The 22,111-nt window shown below is 40.3% G+C and overlaps 1 protein-coding gene across 1 annotated transcript in view; it reads right to left on the reverse strand.

Annotated features, from left to right (window-relative positions):
- Positions 1 to 22,111, reverse strand: part of LOC140236336 (cytosolic carboxypeptidase 2-like) — a 158,517-nt gene that overhangs the window by 17,258 nt on the left and 119,148 nt on the right. Inside the window, 9 exon segments of the mRNA XM_072316292.1 lie at positions 318 to 384; positions 1,214 to 1,345; positions 1,944 to 2,141; positions 3,002 to 3,068; positions 3,819 to 3,955; positions 9,601 to 9,726; positions 11,504 to 11,605; positions 17,006 to 17,165; positions 18,407 to 18,576. Of these exon segments, the coding sequence (XP_072172393.1) occupies positions 318 to 384; positions 1,214 to 1,345; positions 1,944 to 2,141; positions 3,002 to 3,068; positions 3,819 to 3,955; positions 9,601 to 9,726; positions 11,504 to 11,605; positions 17,006 to 17,165; positions 18,407 to 18,576 (1,159 nt within the window).

The following is a 22,111-nucleotide window of genomic DNA, read 5'->3' on the forward strand; positions in this document are numbered from 1 at the left end:
TCGCTATAACCGTGTTCGTTATAAGCGAATTTTGTACCATAGACTTTAATGGTGATAATTTTGGGACCAAAAGATTTACTTCGTTATAATGAAATTTCGTTATAACCGTGTTCGTTGTAACGGGAGTGCACTGTACATCTGACCTACAATTGTACACATATGCATCAGATGTGATAACTGGAACATTTTTTTTTTCCCAATGGTAAACAATCCCTTTAACAACACATTTATTTCTTGTGCTGACATCTGTACAAACTGTCTGATGTAAAATGTTTTCAAGATTTAAAATAATTATCAGGCACCGAAGATGTGGTTACCTTCTGCGGCTGGTTTGAGAATTCCGCTCATGAGGTACGCATTGGTGAGAGCTTCCAGGTACTCCGTCTGCAGAGAGTTCAAAGGTCAGAGGTCAAAGTTCATTGGTCAGCCCTTAATAAAAAGGATTTTGCAACCAATACAATTATTATATTCATCCTTACTTTGCTTCACTGTTCCTCAATCAATGCATTTGACAGCATGCTCTGTTTGCTGATCAATACTGATATCTTGCTAAAGGACTACTAATAAAACATCCTCTTTCTATCCCCCTGTACAACACAGTAGCCTACAGGTGGGACTGAAGCAATGGTTTACTTGTAGCCGGTCTGTAAAACTTAAATCAAGGCCAAATCTTCTTCTTTAGGTAAGGAGTTGGGGAGTTAAAAAACTGTCCATTAAATTTATAACTTGTCACACCTACATATGTATATTTAATATAGGTGTGACAATTTGAGGAATACTGCAAAAAGGCACAAATAGGTTGAGATCAACACTGCACATCCCTATGGTGATCTGATTTTGACTGATGTGATAGCTACAATGCTTTTCCTTTCTTTATCTCATAAATTTTGCTGAACTGCTTCAATTTGTGTTGCATCGGTGAGCATTACCACTGTCACTGGCATGAGTATGTATTACATAACTGCAGAGCGAAACATAATTGCACAAACGGCCCTTAAACAACAGTCTCTCCCTGTGCTCTAAAACTTTTTTTCTATTTCAAAATACAGAGTACCAAAGTGGGCTGTCGTAGCCATTCATTTCCATGGAAACTGGTTCTACACAACCTCACCTGGCTGTGAGTGTTTCGCACCTGGTTCCACCCCAAGGTATAACAAAAGACTATGAGATCATCACTTCAGTACCTTACTGTACTTGTCGGACTCTCTGTTACCTTTTTAAGGTTCTTGGTTTCGCTCCGTTCCTGGACAAACGGAGGACCGCCATCTGGCCGGCATGGTGTCTGCCGCCCTCTCCCGGCTGAGTGCAGTGACGACCTGTCCCCATGGCGATAACGCAATTTTTCCTGCGTGGGAATTTTATGAACAATACATCTTATCACTTGACAGAGTTTTTGTATACACATTTCTAGAAACACTGCTAGGCTATGATTTTACACAAAGATATTAAACACACAATTGATGGCAAGGTCTCAAGTTCTGTTCTCTATCTAAAATTAGCTGATTTTGTTTAGAACATGCATTTACCTGGTGGTTTGCAATATAGGCATTGCCCAAGCAACATGTGCAGCATACTGTAAAAGTGGAAATTTTTCACGGCATTGACATTTTTGCGCATTTCATGCAACAAGAAACTAGCACAAAAATAAAAGCATGTGAATATTTTTGCTTGCTGTATGTTCCAGTAGTTGACGTCCTGATTCTCTGGCCCTCTCTGGCCGAGCGCTGAAAAATTACTCACTCAAAAATATCCACTTTTACAGAACCCTGCGGAGTCATCACAGAAGATGCCATACAATACACTGTACTTGTATAATCCCTACAAAAATAATGCAAAAGGTAGCATCTTTTGTGCAAGACCTGCAAGCATTTAAATAAAGTGCTGAAGCCTTGCGCTGGATAACCACATCGCAGTTGCCATGGCAACCCGCCTCCGCCCATTACCTTGTTCTCCTTCTTCTCCTTGGCGGACGGAGCCTTCTTCTCCGGCTCGGCCTCCTTGATCGGCTCCGGTGCGGCAGACTGCGGGCTGTCGGTGATACCCGTCTTCTCCTTTTCCTTCTCCTTCTCCTTACCCTTCTCGGCGTTGAGACGCTTCTTGTCTCGCTCCTTGCGAGTCTTCAACTTCTTCTTCTTGCTCAGCTGTGGAAAAAAAGTTGAAGAGCAGAATGGAGCAAAATGCAGTCTTCAGTATACTTTTCTTCAGTATACTTTTCTTTCAATTTGGATTATCAAACAAGTTTGTAAGATGATATTATGAAGAAGTAGAGGAAATTCTAACGCTGCGAAGTACAAAATTTTATTCTTTGACATACATGAGATACTGTACATTGTAGATAGAGTATCCCTATTTACCAGCTCACATGAATTTGTGCTTTATATTTTCACTGGGAATAACAAGTTTATGTCATGACTAAATAAAGTGATAAGACTTTAAATACTGTCTATGCCGAATATTTCACGAGGTTTTCGTTTTCGTGAATTTTGCGAGTCAGGTGCTATTCGCAAAATTAAAGACATGCGAAAATATTGGCTCTGATCCTGATGTGAATACGACGTACATGTATGCGTATACATTTCTCCGTTCAGTACAGGACTTCACGATCGCGAATTTAACCACTCGCGAAATCGTTGGGAATTCCCGATTCGCGAAATTTAGACTCGTGAAATATATGGTGTATACAGTAGTAGGGAAAAAATGCCAGAGTGGTGTACAGCTCTATACCTACAATACGTTTGGATGGATGACTAAATGCCGAAGAAGAAGCATGGCAAGTTACACTTTGTAAAGTGCTTAGGTAGTAAAACAGTCACGTAATAGGTTTTGTGGAAAGGGCAGGTAAATGTGGAAGGATATAAAGGGGGAGGGGAGCTTTAAGGTTTGCATCATGGTAAATCTTGATGCATCAAGAAGTCCTACAATCTCCCCCCCCCCCCCCCCCCATCCCGACCTTCAGGGATTTTAGGGTGTGCCTACATGGTTTGTTGTCATGGAAACCAACCTTTGGCGCCAAGGCAATGAGGTGGACTGGTAGGCCGTCATCTGCCGAGCTGTCTGATCCAGTCGTACTACAAGATGGAGCAGAGGGAAAACAAAAAGGGTGAAAATTAAAAAGACATTTTTGCTGGATGTGGATGTACATTAGATGAATATTCTTGTCTCCCCTTCTGTTTTTTTTTTTTTTTCTTATGTGTGATAAATATGTACGTTTGTACACTATATGTGTAGGTCTGTGGATGCTCCTTTCTCCCTTGTTCTGTATTACCTGAAGAAGAGAAAGGGATCTTCATAGTCATTGGTAAGCTCAATGTTTCATATTCTCTACAATTACTATGAGATGCCATTTTGCAAGAATCTGTTGTTTGCTTTTCTTATTGTTGTTGGAATTGCAGGAGTATTATACCATATTTTGGTGCTTACATGTTTGTCATATACGTATATCATTTTTGCTTGCTTTTTTTTCTGTGGAACAGCACATACAACGTATAAATGAAATAAAAAAGATAAAAAGTTCAACCCACTGCTTGCTCGTGAGCACAGTAGGAGTATCTTGCATATCTTCAATGAACAGGTTAACTATATCACTATCTAGCTTATCAATTTTCTTCTTTACTTGCTTTTCTACACTGTAAATTCATATTCCACTGACATAAGAAATGATCCTTCACTTGACTCGTGGCATTATGCGACAACAAATCAAACAATAGAATGTTAGCTTCACAATCAATGGTCTCCATCAAAGCTCTCTCTCTAAATTCCGCAATCAAGACAACATATGAGAGGTTGGCGCAAATGGTACCCGTATTGCGAACACAAACCTTGATTCCACAGCGGAGGAGTAGTCGGCCGAGAGGTCGATGAACCCGTTGTTGGGGAGGGGCGTGCCGGTCCTCTCCAAGTGGGCCAAGATCTCCCGCCTCAGTTTCTCCTCCAGGTCCGCCAGAATTTGATTGCACTGAGGTGGGGGCGAAAGAGTACAAAGAACACATGTCAATGTCAAACATCACGGTCTATAGCATGCAGAAATGCCAAAGCTAGTCCCACACCTTAATTTTTGTGTGGTCTAATTACTCTTCTGTTTTATTGGAATTAACACCTGCACAACCTTAAGCAACAGTCCCATGCATTAAATTATGTGTGACTCACTCATCATTCTATTTGCAACGACACCTCAAGGATCTGCAGACCCTTAGGATCTACACTTTCATATGTCATGCATTAATTTGTGTGTGGTCTCACTCTGCAATTTTATCAGGATTGGTACCTATACACAACCTCGGCTTCTTAGTCTAATTTACTAGTTTTTTTTTTTTTCTCTTCCTTTTTTTTTTTTCTTTTGGTGTATCAGTTGTCTGACTTGATTGCTGTGTTGGGATTATAATACACTGCATGAACAAATATTTCAGTCTCTTACATCAATATCACAAGCTGTAGACTTGTGTAACTTTTGTATTTGTATGGACATTGGGGGTACAAATCAAGATTATTCTCTCATACAAAACTGCTGACTGTGTGTGTGTAATTTTGGTCAATCACTTTCATCACTTCATAACAATGCACAATGACTGCAATGTGGATTTTTTCCCCTTGTCATTCATTCAATAACTGATTATTACATCATAAAAAAAAAGATCTTTGTCGTTGCTGTTATTAGCCATTAATTACTCCATGTATTAGTCATTTTCTTTTAGTTTGAGTTCAATATGTCTATTCAAGCTGTCTTGAACACGAAGTTGAATTGTATTTTAATTCATCTACACACATCTTGTTGCCCAGATTGAGATAGAGTAAGACATGCACAAGTCATCTTATCAGCCCAGCAAGAAAGTACACTATAACTGCACAAGAATTTCTCAGTGTACAGTACACAAGATTAAAGGACACACATTCACCTACATAAGACTTGTGGATGGAGTGAATGCAATATTAATAGAACACATCAGCAAGAGTTTGAGGAAAGTTGGACAATCCATTGAAAAGTTATGAATTTTTGAAGTTTCTGCGTAGTCACTGCTGGATAGAAAGACTGCTACAGCTTGTGATGTGACATGTGTACAACGATATAAAGAACACATAAAGAAAATTCAAGATATTTTCACTTTTCTTGCATAATGAAAGAACACTTGACTTCCCACTTTCAGAAGGCAGGGAGGAATAATATTACCCTTAATATACATCGGTGACGAGTCGAGGAAATGTGCACTTTTTTTCAAAGAGTAACATTTTGTGAAATTCTCTTTATATCTTCCTTATATCGTTGTATGCATGTGACATCATACACTGTAGTAGTTTTCTCATCCAGCAGTGACTGTACAAATACTTTAAGAATTCAGAACATTTGAACAGATTGTCTGATTTTACCCAAACTTTCACTGATTAGGTGTTCTAATACTATTGCTGCATTCTCTCAATCCACACGTATGTGAAGGTGAACTTGTCCTTTACGTAAGTTTCTGTCAGTTTCTTGGAACTCTCAGGGTTCGAAATTGGCGATGGTCCGCTGGCCATTGGCCACCCAAAATCACGTCGGACTAGCTAAAAATCGAAAAATTCTGAAGTTACTAGTCCGTCTGGCTAGCCAAAATATTGCTTCAGTGTCAAAATTGATTCTAAGTAGTCCGCCTGGCTATTAAAAAAAAAAAGTTAAGTGCGACCCCTGACTCTCCTATAATTGTTGGTTTCTGCCCACTGCGCTACAAATCATACTGCCATCACATAACATTGACGCAACATCCATACACCAACTATCAACCAAAGAGACAAAGAAGGCACCATGCTGCTGTCGCGCGTAAATATGTCACATTTCATGTTGTTGCAGAAGCTACTTGTAGGAAACAACTAGGTAGAGATCTGCATGAGATATTCTGCTTTACTACATTAAGTTCTTGGGAATTTAGTCACAGAAATCATCATCTTATCAGCATCTCGGCACCTCTGAATTTCAAAGCATAGTTTGTACTCCAGAAATGTAGTTAGACCTGGTTTAATCCATCAACTTCATCATAAAAATGGGGGAAAATGTGCAACAATTTGCCAACTTGAGAGAGAGAGAGAGAGAGAGAGAGAGAGAGAGAGCAAGACAAGAATTTCAATCTTCCACAATGTGTTGTCAATTTAAGAATCACCAACAATTAAAGCCATTAAGAAAATGTTGAAAAAATCTGCCACTGAAACAAATAATTGCATATGAGCAACAAGGACCAATTTTTTTTTTTTATTTGATATTTATTTGTTTACTCTGCCTTATGAAAGACTTAACAATGAATATTACATACAAATGCTTTGCCTTGAGAGTTTCTGGACAGGTTAAAACTATGGGCAGGAAGGTGACTCCAAACTTAATGAACTATTCACTAAAGGGACGCAATCAACGAATTATTAGTACTGTATGGAGGCACCAAGGCTCATATTTTTAACCAGAATTTCAAAATTAGGCAGAGTTGTTCTATATTTTGGAAAGAAAAAAACTTCCGCAAATAGGGAAAAAAAATAGGCGAGGAGTTGTGCGGTAGATGCGATGTTGTGGAGGGACACTACATAGCTACGTATTTAAAGTGACCACACAAAGCATCAACCTATGATGTCACTATTGCTTTGTGACATGTAATGACCATACAAAGTGTACTATTTTGAAAGTGTTGTAATAACAAATGATGTCATTTTCTGTATAATCTCTGAGTGTCAAACATGCCAATATTCTGAAACAGTTGACAAAAAAAAAAAAAAAAATACAATCACATACAGCTCTTTCAACCAATCAGTAAGGGGTAGTTTTGATCCAAAATATAATAAAAATCATTTTAAAGTGGTACATCACGAAACCACAAAAAGCAGTTCTGGGAGTTGATGGGATAAATTGGAATACACGTTCACAGATTAACATCTGACAAAGAGCACAAAGATATACAACATGCAAGAAGGATGCAAGTATTTCACAACAGCCATAAAGGTACAGTAGGTCAGAACAATATTGCCTCAAATTAACTAGCAAAAGGGAATTGCAATAAATATTCAGTATTATAGGTGATCGTGCATCATAAAACCCTATAAAGAAGTCACCTGGGGGGCATTTCATGAAGGAACTTGTCGGATAAAATATCTGACAAGTCAATTATATCCGACAAGTTTTGAGAAATTCTTTAGTCTGATTGGCTGATTTCTCTGAACTTGTCGGATATAATCGACTTGTCGGACATTTTATCCGACAATTTCCTTCATGAAATGCCCCCCAGGTAAGACATTCTAATTAAGATCAGATTCTGAAAGAGGAAATCATTCGCCGCTTTATAACAACAAATAGTTTATCAAGAATGGATGTTCCTAGTCAAACAAATTTAATGTTTGGATAAATAAGCACACAGGAATGCCTTTGTGATGTAAATTTTATGTATTTTAGTGATCAGTCTGCACATTCATATTGTCCTGGCAGTCAAAACCTAAATGTAGTCTGAAGGGCAAACCATAATGAGAATGTGAATGACACTGAGCCCCAAATATGACTCAGTCTCCTGATCCTCAATACAATACTGATGTAAAACGTGTGGTGACAACAGAGATTAGCAATGCAGCAGTGACTTTAAAGACCTGTGCACAAAATCTGGGAAGGATTTGGGCTGAGTTTCAATTTATTTTGCATGGTCGATATAAATAGCAATATTAGATGCTTGTAAGCAGACGCTCACAAACCTGCCTGCTTTAGGTGAACTATAGAAAGCCCAGGCATTGCGGTTAAAATACTTTGCAAAAGAGCACTAGACTGCTACTGCTAATGGACTTGAACCCGAGACCTCAAGATCAAGGGTCAATGGGCTCATCCACAGGACCACTAAAAGCTCCTAACCAATCACCAGCCACCATTTTACCAGACTTTTGCAGCAATATACACAGTGCTAGCTACGCAGGGTCATGAATTTCACTTTCAAACACATGCAAGGCAGGCACAGAGCATACATGAACGGGTAGATCTGATCAAAACGTGTGAATTTACCATTGTTGTTATCACGGCAGAGACAGGGTTTGGGAGAGAATGGCGGAGTTAGAAACAATGTGCGACAAACATGATCATGGGTTAGTCCTTGTCCAGCAAAACATGATGAATGAACACATACAAGTGTCCAAATTCATGATTCTTGCCTTGAGTTGTTTTCACAGCAACTGACTGATACATCGTAAATTGCAGTTCAACGTAATTACACAGATTATTCCGTGTCTTTGCGAAATAGCCATGATAAAACAAAATCATGAGCAAAAAACAAAACAAAACTGAATACTCAGTGTGTATTTAGTACAGTGTATGTTGAAGGGCAATTTGTCGATCAGTTGCAATCAATTTTGTTGTTCCGTCAATTCTAGAGCTTAGTAGATTACTTTTGTTAAACCACAGGATATCATGCCTTGTTGTAAGTGATGTATGAATGAATGAATGATTTTCAGAACTGAGTATATTTTACCACAGCAATGGATAGCATCTTTTTCAGCCAGGAGGGAATTTTGTTGACTATGCTACATGTTGCAACTTTTCAGTAGAATGATTCAATCTCAGAGAAGGATATATTAACCAAAAAAAAAAAAAAAAAAAAATGAAACATTTCTTGCATTTTTGGTGCGAATTTCTACAGGAGCACCATGGCACTCACTTTCTACTGTGGTAAATAAAAATGTATAGAATTAAAAAAAAAACACACACACACAACACAGCAAAGGTAAAACAAGACTTGCATTGCGATGAAAAACACATTCCCTGTAGATTCAAATCGAAGTATTAGAATGGTCACAAAGCCAGCAACAATGTTATTGGTATGTGGGGAGGCTTGACTGTATAATGGTTAGGGGATGATTAAAGAGGAGAGGAAAAAGTTTGGTCAGGAAGGGGGTAGAGGAGAGAAGGAGGGATATTGGGAGGAGATGAAAGGGGTGGGGTGTGGCTGGTGGGGGAAGGAGAGGGAGAAGAAGGGGGTAAAGGAGGGGGAGAAGGGAAAGAGAAGAGGGAGGGAGCAAGTCGACAGGAGTGAAGGGGAGGGGAATAGAGGATGGGGGATGGTGATAGGTGAGGAGGGAGGGAGGGGAGAGGAGGGGAGAGGAAAGAAAGGGGAAAGTGTGGAGGGGAATGGGGATGGTGAGGGGGGGGGGATGAGGGGTGGAGGAAGGTAAAAGGGAAGGAGGAAGAAGGAAGGAGTGGAGAAAAAGACAAGAACAGGAACACAGGAAGGGAGAAAGAGAGATAAACAGGTTGAGGAAGACTGAAAGAGGGGTGCAGGAAGGTAGAAAAACAGGTGGAGGAGGTGGGTAGAGGGGTGGGGAGATGGTAGGTTTGAGGGGAGGTGGATAAAGGGGTGGGGAGGTGGAAAGAAGGGTGGGGGAGGTGTAAAGTGGGTGGGGCTGTGGAGAGAGGGGTGGATGAAGTTGGAATGAGGGGTGGATGGAGGTTGACGGTAAGGGGAAAGGGAGTGCGAAAGGAGAAGATGGAAGAAGATGAGGGGAAAGGGGGAGGCGAAACTGGAAAGGGGAATTCAGTCTGTTACAATGGCCTTTTGTCTATATACACATTCAGACATGGCCCACATGACACACTTTATCAGCATCCTCGTGTCCTCTTGTTACCTTTCCCTCGTCCGGATCGCAGTAATCCAGCAGTGAGTCGCAGAAGTGGTAGCCCATGGCCTCAAATTCAGCAGTGGAGAAGTGGTGGAGTTTTCGTTCGCCCATCGTGGAACCGCAAAAGGAAGCCTTGAAGGAATAAATACAAATCAAATTCGAACTTGAAACTTGACACTTAAAAAACTGATCAATTTAAGAGCAATCTTCTTTGGCCTCAAGTGCCCAGCAGTGGTGAATTTTCAAACATTCACACCTAGCATGGCCTTGTTAATAGACTTCTACTTCCAATCTTAACTACAGTAGCTTAAAATCATGGCTTTGATCTACATTGATGTCATAAATTCTAGCCAATAAAACCATGATCATCTGCAATGTGTGCACAAGTGTCACAAATATTTTATCACAGACAATAATTGATATTCAATGTTTAAAGATAATAAAAAGTTTTGGTACCTCAAAAGCTTCCCTGAATTTCCTTGTCTTGGTTTGTGTTTCGGGTTAAAGTACGTTGTCTGTGAGAATTACTCGCCCCAAAGTGCTCTCATGTCTTAGTAATCATGCAATAATGGTTTCGTACCAGAGCCGACGCTGTACAGCGTCGATAAATATTGTACGAAACCACTGACTGCGACCAGCAGCGTGCAGCCCATTGTACGCATAGCTAACTGCGACCAGCAGCCCCATACGCAGAGCGTAATGGGGCTTCGCATTGTAGCATTCAGGATCATGACAGAATTAGTATCGCGGGTAAATGTCAACTTAAAATCCAAAAATTTCTTCGATTTGAAGACTTACCAATTAAGTTGAAGTATTGAAAACAGGCTTCGAACAACGTTTGGTTCTGCCAATAGTCCCTTTCTGTTTGAATTGATGACTGAATGTGACTCGGTCGAGAGGACCTTGGGAGAGCTACTTACACTGGATACTATGGCCAGCGCATGCGCACACAAACATCTTATCCGTTCATGGATTTGAAATTTGTGCGCATGTGATGTGTTCGCAGGCACTGGCTGTAGTATTCAGTGTACTGTATGTAGCTCTCCTAAGGTCCTGTCGACCGAGTCACATTCAGTCATCAATTCGAACAGAAAGGGACTATAGGCAGAACCAAACGTTGTCCGAAGCCTGTTTTCAATACTTCAACTTAATTGGTAAGTCTTCAAATTGAAGAATTTATGGGATTTTAAGTTGACATTTACCCTGCGATACTAAATCTGTCATGATCCTGAACGCTACAATGCGAAGCAGGATTACGCTATGCGTATGGGACTGCTGGTCACTATGCGTATGGGGCTGCTGGTCGCAGTTAATTGCATGATTACTAAGACATGAGAGCACTTTGGGGCGAGTAAGTCTCACAGTGCTAGTTATATGAAAGGTACTTTAACCTGAAACACAAACTAAGACAAGGAAATTCAAGGACACTTTTGAGGTACCAAAACTTTTTATTATCTTTAACTTGGCTGACAGACCTGTCTGAAGTGGTCACCTGTCTGTAAGAGCCACTCCTTTTGTTTCCTCTCAAGTGATCTGTACCAACAGGTGAGACTGTCTATCTTTGCCTCTGACTCTCAGGTACATTCAATTCAATTCAATTCATTTATTTTCATTGTAAACAATGTGCAGAAAACAAACAATATACATGGTGATAACACAATAATTACATGTAATGATAATTGGTCAAAATTGAAATCGAAATGGGGTTGATCAAAGAGAAGTATGACGGGACCTACATGAAAGCTAGCTTTTTGGCTGTAAGCCCCGAGTAATCAGTGTTTGTGAAAAAGAAACGGAGAACGGATAGAAGATAAGACCAGATGATATAATGGTGCCAAGTAAGATACTACCAAATAAGATACTGCCGGTGACAGTAGATAAGAAAGCTGAAGGGTTAAGGCAGACTCACCTCCATGGTGTAGCTGTTGAGGATTCCCATTTGCCAGATAACGACACGCCCCGTCCCTTCTTTACTCTTCTGCACCTTAAACTTGCAGTTGTTGAAGCTGAACTGTGGGTACAAACATTTAACCAACACTAAGGTTGATGTTTGGCTGGATAAATACTTTACCATTTAACATTACTTAAAGGGGAATTTCTTTCACGTATACACGTAAAATGTGGATTAGATGAATACAGAAAAACAATAGTATACATCAGTGACGTCTGGAACAATTAGACAAACAGTCAGTAATAAAAAGCCTTAAGTTTTAAAACTTTGGTTTAATCAATGTGCTGCCATCGCTGGATGAGAATACTACAACAATTTGTGATGCCACAGAGGGGTAATTATGCAATGAAAATACAAAGAAAATAGTACACCATTTCATTCTGTAGGGTGATTAAAACACACTTGACCTAGGAGAGGGAATCATTTCATTCCGAACATTTGTCAGTGACAAGTCAAGGGAATGAGTTCTTTTCATAAAAAGTTAATTTTGTCAAACATTAAAGGTATGAGCCCACATTTGTAAACCTGCAGCAATTGGTCTCATAGTTAGCATGGAGTTTGGGTATGATTGCAGTAACACCTGTGCAAAATTTCGTTGCAATTAGTCCATTATTTCATAAAAATAAATGAAAATGCACCGTATGCATGCGTATAACGCTCGCTAGCTCCGGTCCACGTACGTACTACATGCATGCGTAACTACACGCAGCCGCTGTGCACAGCAGTCTGGTCAGGCTAATGCATGCGATACATTGTGTAAGTTACATGTACGTAGCTAGCCCCCGCTCGTAATTCGATTTTGGGTCGGGTTGACCAGGTTTGAAAATTGATTTTAAGACGATGATTTTCTCTCTTTTATCGAATGGTATAGACAAATAGCAACAGGTGAGGTACACTGTATGTTGCTGTTATAACTTGTACTTGACGTCATATTGGACCTGTTTTATGCAGTTTTGATTTTCATGGGTTTGCAAATGTGGGCTAATACCTGTAAGCAACATAATACAGAATGAATGCACATGATTTGCCACTCCTAACAAAATATGATTTTCAAAGTACAACTGTAATTGACTTGGATTTTAATTTACTAGTAGCAAAATCACTAAGACAGCAATTCAAACCATATGATTATCAATAAATGCATGGCATAAGTGATACACATGAAAATAAATGCCACATAGAGATAATTATTTACCTGAACACATCATTTTCACTATAAATTGGAAAACAAATAATACAGTTCTCTTTCCAACAAGCACAGCAAAAATATTACATCCTAAGCAATTTGCAGATTTTTGACATGTCTTTAAATGGTAAGTCTATAACCAAAATAACATTCTAGACATTTTACAAAATGATTCATGAGGTCAAGTGGTAATCTGAACAATGAAAAGATGATGGTTTTGTTACTTCTGAATGAGAAAGATTACAAACTTAACAACTTACAGTTACCTATGGAGAGTTATAGGAATACTGGTCCATTAATGAGTTCAATCAGCTTTAAAGAGATGCGCACCACAGATGCGTGTTGCGTGATATAGAATGATCGGCTTGCTGCCACCACCAAAATTTTGCTGTGTTAGTCACGACAGCATGCCGCTATTATATAGTATACGAATAATTTATGAGTTGTGAGTGCATAGGGCACGAATATCGCACGAGGCGCGAGATAAGCCACTGGTCTATTCAACAAGGCGTGTAGCGCCGCGTTGAATAGACCAGTGGCGAATCTCGCGCCGAGTGCGGTATTACGTGCCCCAATGCACGAACAAAATCATAAATTATTCGTTTTATACAACACCTTGTCCACAATCACAGTACTAAATTAGTGACCGCCAACTCAGGAAGGCCCAAAAATAAATGTAACAATTAGGCAGAGAATTGTAAACCACCCTGTGTACTGCTTTCAAACGCTCGTCATGATTCGACCACACAGTCACAGGAATCACAAACTCCGCAGGGTCTATACCCATTCGGTCGTGATTTGGCAAAAAGGTGTATGTCTGAAAAATATCATGTTTTTGGTTTTTACCATTTGGGGGGTTTTCGATGCCGAAATTTTCATGTGACCAACTTTCGTAAGTCATCGATCATTTGTTTCCAAGATACTTGGGGCTATCTCTGTATTATTTTATCAATTTTCCTGATTTTGATTAGGCAAAAGGGTGTATCTTTACATACACCCTTGACGTACAATGACGTACCAGGATAGAGAACTACATGATTTGGCAAAAGGGTGTATCTCTAGATACACCTCTAACCGTGCACGCTGGGGAGAGCTTAAAGATTTGGCAGATAGGTGTATCTTTAGATACATCCATCTGCCGAATGAATCATGAATTATAGTTGCGAAGTATGATAAGGCAGAAAGGTGTATCTTTTATACTCTGTGTATATTATATACTCTGTTGTTTATACGTGCTGCTGGCATGTATGTGTACCGTTTCACCGGTCGGTGCGGTGGCGGGCCATGCTCCGACCTGACTCAAACTGGCAGCCCGTTGCACTGCAGAAGTTTCTCCTTGTTGCTAGTCGGTGAGTAGATAGAACCTAATATCTAGAAGTTCAGATCTACGGCGTTTGTCCTAGACTTCTATGGCCACTTCTATGCCATTAGATGCGCAGATTCGTAAAATCTAGCATTTCTGTTGAAATGACAGCTTTTCCGGCAAGTGTGGCTGTGGGATGAGAGTTCTCTACGCTTCAAAATGACAGTGATCCCTGCACTGTCCGTGCTGTGCACTGCATGTAGAAGCCTGTACATAGTTAACTATACACAGCCCAGTCGCTGTACATGGTACGTCGCGACAGGGCTGTACGCGCGCGACCACCAACCACTAGGAGAGCGACGTAATCGTATTACGATAGCTTTGAATTTTGATACTTAACATCATTTTTGTCACCTCAAACTCAACGAGTATACTTTTCAATATTTACTCTACATCTGATGCTATCAGTATTCAAATGTACGCAATGAAACTTACCGGAATTGATCATCATATCCAGCATGTCCACACGGTACACAATCTTTCACGCCAGGCCTAACTAAACACAGCCCAGTCGCTGTACATGGTAATGTACGTCGCGACGTACATTACCAAGTACAGCGACTGGGCTGTGTATAGTTAGGCCTGGCGTGAAAGATTGTGTACCGTGTGGACATGCTGGATATGATGATCAATTCCGGTAAGTTTCATTGCGTACATTTGAATACTGATAGCATCAGATGTAGAGTAAATATTGAAAAGTATACTCGTTGAGTTTGAGGTGACAAAAATGATGTTAAGTATCAAAATTCAAAGCTATCGTAATACGATTACGTCGCTCTCCTAGTGGTTGGTGGTCGCGCGCGTACAGCCCTGTCGCGACGTACCATGTACAGCGACTGGGCTGTGTATGTTAGTACATAGTGTAATGGTGTGCTGTGTGACTGTAAGATCGGCTACCCATTACGCTATGCGTATGGGGCTGTTACCTAACAGACATTTAGTGGCAGTTACACACAAAGGTCTAGAGAAAGATGTGTCCCTGTCTTTGGAAATGATACTTGGATGTACTGCTCAAAGTGCTCAGTGGATGCAAACAGTTAAATGATCCTACCTGAATTTTCACATTTATTGAATTTATTGCAAAAATTGGGAGCAGCATGATAACTGCGTTTTTAAGAACAGATACATGATGTGCAGACAACTGCCTCTTTGTTTGCTAAAGCATTCAGTAGAGAAAACAAACGAACCTTTTGTCGAACAAAAGGGGCACAAAGCTAAAAATATGATGAATCATCTCATTGGAAGTAGAAGTTTTTGAAAAAAAGGGAGGAGAAGGAAGAAGAAAAATTCTTCAGCTGTAATCCTTAACCATGCATATCCATGAGACCATGTTTTGTTAATATTTGGACTCTAGGGTGAGTTGTAATTTGAGCACATTTTTCTATGTTTGATGAACAAGTTGTGCATCCTGATATTTTTCTTTATTGTTATTTTTTAAATCTTTTTGTAATAATGAAGTAAAGATTGTCAAGAGTTAACATTTGATTAGAAATGGTCTCACATACACCCTTCTCCCTACAAAATCTCTGGTATATTTTGTTATCGTTTAATTTGGCAAAAAGGTGTATCTCTATACGTACACCTTTTTGCCAACTTAAATGCACGATTTCTCACGGTGCATGAGAAGATACAGTGTACACCTTTTTGCCAAAATAGCGTGGGTTGCAGTCCCTATAAACGTGATTTGGCAAAAAGGTGTATCTCTATGCATACACCTTTTTGCCAAGTTAAATGCATGATTTCTTACGGTGTATGTGAAGATACACCTTTTTGCCAAAATAGCGTGGGTTGCAGTCCCTGTAAACGTGATTTGGCAAAAAGGTGTATCTCTATACATACACCTTTTTGCCAAGTTAAATGCATGATTTCTTACGGTGTATGTGAAGATACACCTTTTTGCCAAAATAGCGTGGGTTGCAGTCCCTGTAAACGTGATTTGGCAAAAAGGTGTATGTCTCTAAACATGCTAAAAGTGCTAATTCTGAAGTATTCTTTAAAGTTAGATGCAAGAAAATTATCAGGAAATGAAATTTGAAGTGTATACTAAATCATGGGAATTGAATCCCTGAGCGTTGCACAGTTTAGGTGGCTTCTACGGTCAAGGAAACTGCCAAAACTTTAAAGTCGATTTTCTCGGCTTTGTAGTCGCTGTAAAACGGCAGACATACACCTTTTTGCCAAATCACGACTGCATTCTACGCTAACGTTTAGATCGAGTTAGGTCTGACTGTTAGGCCGATCTGATGAGATGTCGGTAGATCTATGTAGGTCTAGACTTTGTCTATTTCCGAAAATGATTTTGTATAAAAAACACAGAAAAATAATCAAATTACGGTTTCTCAACTTGAAATGAAGTCTTGATTTTGGGATCACTGTGGTCCACGTAGCAGATCAGAGTCAAAAGTAAAACACATCAGTAGGTATAAAAGGCCGCGCGATACATGCAACTAGCTAGGTAAAGTAGCTGCGCGTACACGTTCACGTTGCAGTACTCGGCCGCGCCTGGTCTGTGAGACTTACCGGCAGCGCAGCGCAGCCGGCCAGCACGTACAATGTAGTTTGCTGGTGCTTTGCTACGGGTGTGAGCCACAGAACTCTAGCTGTGAGCGGCCATGCATTAGTAGCCCCCCCGCGAAGCCGTGCTATAGTACCTTCGAGCCGTGCAATAGGCCCATGCCAGGGGCCTATTGTATGGCTGTCACTCTCAATGAGTTTGATAGGTATTTTCTATTGAATGTCATGTGACATGTTCTTGGCCAATCACAATTCGACATCATTCTGAGGTGTTGTATAAAGGGATCTCTACCATGAAGAGGTTTGCAACATTGGCATCAGCCGTGAAGCAACCAATCAGCTTGCCCAAACTTTTGGAAATATGGTTGCCGTGGCGACCGGGCTGAGAGATGCTCACCTTCTCCTCCGCGTTGTTGTGGAGGATGATGGGAAACACCCTCTCCTTCAGTCGCAGGTCGGGGTTCTTCTTGTTGTCGCAGCCGTAGATGAAGACGTTTTGCTTGCGGCTGTGACCATGGAGATCGCAGTACACCACCACCTCTCTCTCCTCCAGCACTCTGGGTGGGTGAAGGCAGAAAAAATGTGAAGAATCAGAATGGTCTCTCTCATATTCCTGATTGGCTATCTGTCAGAAATTGTGTTAATTCCAAATCAATGTTTGATTTTAAACTTCATGAGCTCTCGCCTTCTGTTTTCTGTAGACATTGCCTGACTGGTCTTCTTCTACTAGCGTATGGCACAGTGTGCCTGGCTGATACCGTTTGCGGACTATTGCTAGTCACCTGGGCTGAACCACGAAGGGTCGGCATCATTCGCCCATTTTCTTGTGAGGGTGGGTAGGGGGACCACTTTACTGGGTTGGCATCCTGCTCTTTGCAAGGAATAAATGAAGTGGGATCTTTTACGTGCGTGAGTCACTGGGAACTCACAAACGGGACCTCCATTTAATGTCCCGTCCGAGGGACAGCGAGTGTTTTGCCTCTTACTAGAGGGGGCGGAATGCATGAATACACATTACATTGCTTTATAGTGAGACTCGGGGATTGAACACGGTATCCTTGGATCTGATGGCAGACATGCTACCGACTGAGCCATATCACCGCTCCTGCCTCCAAAGTAGCTTCATTACAGGCGCACACCACAACGCCCGGCCTGTCTGACTGGTGATGACTCGCCAGAGAGATAGGGTATCGGCAGTGTTGCGGTCAAAGAGAGTGAGGATGTAGTAAAGTTTCACAGTATGTTCATGCCCCTTCTTGGGTCATAATTTGATTATTAGATCATGACCTGTCTTTGAATAGCAACATGGGGAAATTCAAATTATCTTCCATATACCATACATTTCCATTCTCTTAGACTGTACAGATGCCAATACCCCCACGACGACAAGTCAATGCTAGACCAACCAAGTCTGCTAGACCAACCAAGTCTGCAGAAAACAGTAGGCAAGAGCTCAAACAGGTACATTCAAATTTTGATCAGGAATCAATGAAATCCAAACCCAACAGAAATTTACATCTAACTATAAAAAGCTACATGGTTTTGAAAATCAGAATGGTCTCCAAACATGCTAGTGTGTTGCAATCTCACAATAATCTCAAAAAGGTATAGGCTGATCCTTGCATAATCTAAAGCTACATTGCAATATGACACATGGAGAGAGGAGAACAGCCAACGCAATCGTCTTCTTAAACGTCCGCATCGCAAATCTAAAGCTCCCTATTGCAGCATGCAGCAGCTTTACACAGGGACACACAAAGAGTTAATCAATCAGTGTCAAAGGTCATGTCACGCTTACTTCTTGACCATGGCCTTGGTGTGCGTGACGGAGGGAAAGGAGTCCTTGAGGATGGTCTTGTAGTTGCGGTTGAGGTCGCGGCCTGCCAACGAGCACCGGTAGTTGCCGACGATGACGCCGTCCGGATTCAGCATCGGCACGATCTTGAAGACAAACATGTCTCTCAGAAGCTATGGTGGTGCAGAGAAGGAATTTATGATGATATGAGCATTTATTGAAATGATGCAAACAGAACAGCAAAATAAAACTTTTTCAAATAACCTACTGGTTTAATTTCTAGGTTTTTACAGCGGGTATCTTTTATTGATGTGAAAGCACAATTCTATCATCGAATGATTAGTTTGCATAGCAAGTTTTTGTAGACTGTATTAAAACACAAGGACAAAATTGTTCTGTTGCAGAAAAGATAATTGAGTAGAAATACAGTGTAACTTTGTTGTTGACCATATACAGTGCCGACCGCGGGAAACGTCACAAAAACCCCTAGGGCAAATGCGGGAAGCCCTTTCGTCCGGGCGTACTAGGTAATACGCGGGCGTTTGGACGCGTACAGACGAGGGAAGTCGCCCGCACTTTCACGCTCGTCTAAACACCCGCATTTGCCCGAGCGCTCCAGCGCGGAATTAATGATATGAAAATCAAACTCTCCCGTCAACCATCGGCTACATGAAGGAAATTAGCTGAAATCGATCCGCGAAAATCTTTTGAAAAGTATCAGTAATTTGCCGGATGTTTGCTTTTACGTTCGAAAGTAAAATAATAACCATAACATTCAGCTCCCAAATATGCTAAAGCAAATGTCCAATGATCCCTTTGACGTTTGGAAATGAATAACAATAATACTCCGTACGATGATTAAATAAATGTCGGATGTTTGCTTTTACTTTCGGAAGTAAATAGCAATAATATTCATCTCCGGAAGATGCTAAAATAAATGTCGGATCTTTGCTTTGACGTTCGGAAATGAATAACAATAATATTCAACTCTGTACGATGATAAAAATAAATGCCGGATGTTTGCTTTTACGTTCAAAAGTAAATAACAATAACATTCAGCTCCGGAAGATGCTAAAATAAATGTCGAATGATCCCTTTGATGTTCGGAAATTAATAACACTAATATTCAACTCCGTATGATGATTAAACAGATGTCGGGTGTTTGCTTTTACTTTCGAAAGTAAATAGCAATAACATTTGGCTCCGGAAGATGCCCAGAAAATGGCAGATGATTGCTTTTTACTTTTAGAGGTGAATAGCAGTAACAGTCTGCTCCATATAATAAAATAAATGTCGGATATTTGCTATTACATTTCGAAATGACGAACAGTAACATTCAGCTGCGTTTGATGGTAAAGTAAATGTCTGATGTCTGCCTTGACGTTCATAATGAAAAACAGTAACATTCGGCTCCGTACGATGCTAAAATGATTGTCGGATGTTTGCTTTTAAATTTGGAAATGAATAACGGTAATGTTCTGCTCCGAACGATGCTAAGATAAATAACAGATTGTTGCTTTTACATTTGGAAATGATTAACGGTATCAATCGGCTCAGTTAGATGCTAAAATAAATAGCGGATGTTTGCTTTCACGTTTGGAAATGAAAAAGGATAACATTCAGCTCCGTAAGATGCTAAAATGAATGTCGGTTGTTTGCTTTAACATTTGAAAATGATTAACTGTAACATTCGGCTCCGTAAGGTGTCAAAATACTAGTAAATGTTGGATGATTGCTTTTGCGATCAGAAATGAATAACGGTAACTTTGGCCTCTTTACAATGCTAAAACAAATGTCGGATAAATCAGATAATTTTGCTTAACATTCGACGTCGTGCGATACCAAGTTGATTACATAAACCTTCGACACTTCGTTGCTGCTCAATTTTATTTGATCTCGACATTATGGACGCTATACCTATTTGATTTAATTGTCCTTATTTTATCAACCTTCGACATCAGCCGCTACTTTATAGTTTTCTCGATCACTAACGTCGGACGGTATGACCTAATCAACTTTGGACATTGGTCGCTATTTAATAATTTCATCAACCTTACACATCGGTAGCTATTATTCCGATGTTCGTTATTCCGAAGGCTCTCTAGTCCGAAGATTCGTTATTCAGAAGGTATATTGTTCCGTTAATTTCATTTTCGGATTCATGAATCTTCAGAATAACGAACCTTCGGAATAACGCCACAAACGTTCGAATTAACGAACCTGTAGGTTTAGGGAATTTGTGTGTTTCGAATTTAACGACCCTTCGGAATTACGAACCTTCGGAATATTACGAACAGCACCCATCCGATTATCAACCTTCGACATCGATCGCTGCTTACTGATTTTATCAACCTTCGACGTCGACCGTAAATAACGTATTTGATTGACACTTTCGACGTCGATCGCTGCACATTAGATTGGCAAACCGTCGAAGTGTCGATCGCTGCCTATTTATTTACTGGTTCCCCAATTTCTGACTTAGTTACTGATTTAATCTACCTTCAACATCGGTCGGTCATTATATTGTAAGTGGCCACTTATTGTCTCGAGCTTGATATTTCCCAATGGCGTCCACGTCTACACACACACACACATAAAAAGAAAGAAAAAGATCTGAGTCTTAAAGGTCTAACGAGGCGTGAAAGTCCTTGTGTGATGCTTTTAATTGTGTCATTCACAATAGTGTCACGGTCCCTAAGATGGATGAAAGAGGCGCAGATCTTAAGAAGCCACTTGAGTTGAAGTTTAACACCGTCTGTCTATTCTTAAAGTACACGATTTGTAGGGAAAAAAGAAAAAGACAAAGAGAGGGAGAAAACAAAGAAAACGTAGGAGAGAGAGAAGGGTATGGCGAAACCACCAGAGTGGCATTATGTAATCAACAAAGCTGCGTTTAACTTCACTCGAGTCCCCGAGAAGTGGTACTACACGTGCATGCATAATGTTTATCTTGGATACATGTACTGTAGGTACCCTTCTCTCCTTTCATGATAAATTGTTTATACGTATCACATAACTATATCAATGCATGTTTACGTCGCAATTTGTCCAATCGGGGTTTTCCCTCTTTAAGGAGTGCTTGCTTTCCAAGAAAAAAAAAAGAAGGATGAAATCAATGATTATGAGCAAAACTGAATGCATTTAAGCAGCGGAATCGCGCTACATCAATAGCACTCCAAAATCTTCGAGTGATCCCGGAGGTCACTCCGAGTGAAAATGAACATTTTCACTCAAAATTCACTCCAAATTCACTCTAAATTGACTCCGTTTTAAATGTATCCACCCCTTCAAGTGTGAATGTTTTCATTTTTTTTTTTTTTTTGAGAGAGAGAGAGAGAGAGAGAGAGAGAGAGAGTAGGCCTACTGTGCATTGGAATACGAATCTCTGCTGTGTAGCGATATTATGATCGCTATAAAAACGATCAGTTCGATGAGCAAAGCACGTGCTTGCCCTGCCAGCAGTGAGTGCGCCATGTGGTTCCAACATACTCATCTTGTGTGCCCAGCGTGTTTTTATCACAGAACTCTTGTGTGTAGAGTTCTGTCGTTTTTACGTTATGGTCAATTCATGACGTGTGAGTGCTTCGACTTGACGCCTGTGAGATTGACAGGTGCCGTTTACGAGAATAAAAACTGTCAGTAGTGACTATCAATCCCAAAATCAGTTTCTATATAATAATCAGACTAATTACTTAAATGTAGAGTTAC

This window comes from Diadema setosum, chromosome 12 (assembly GCF_964275005.1).
Source record: "Diadema setosum chromosome 12, eeDiaSeto1, whole genome shotgun sequence".
Classification (NCBI taxonomy): domain Eukaryota; kingdom Metazoa; phylum Echinodermata; class Echinoidea; order Diadematoida; family Diadematidae; genus Diadema; species Diadema setosum.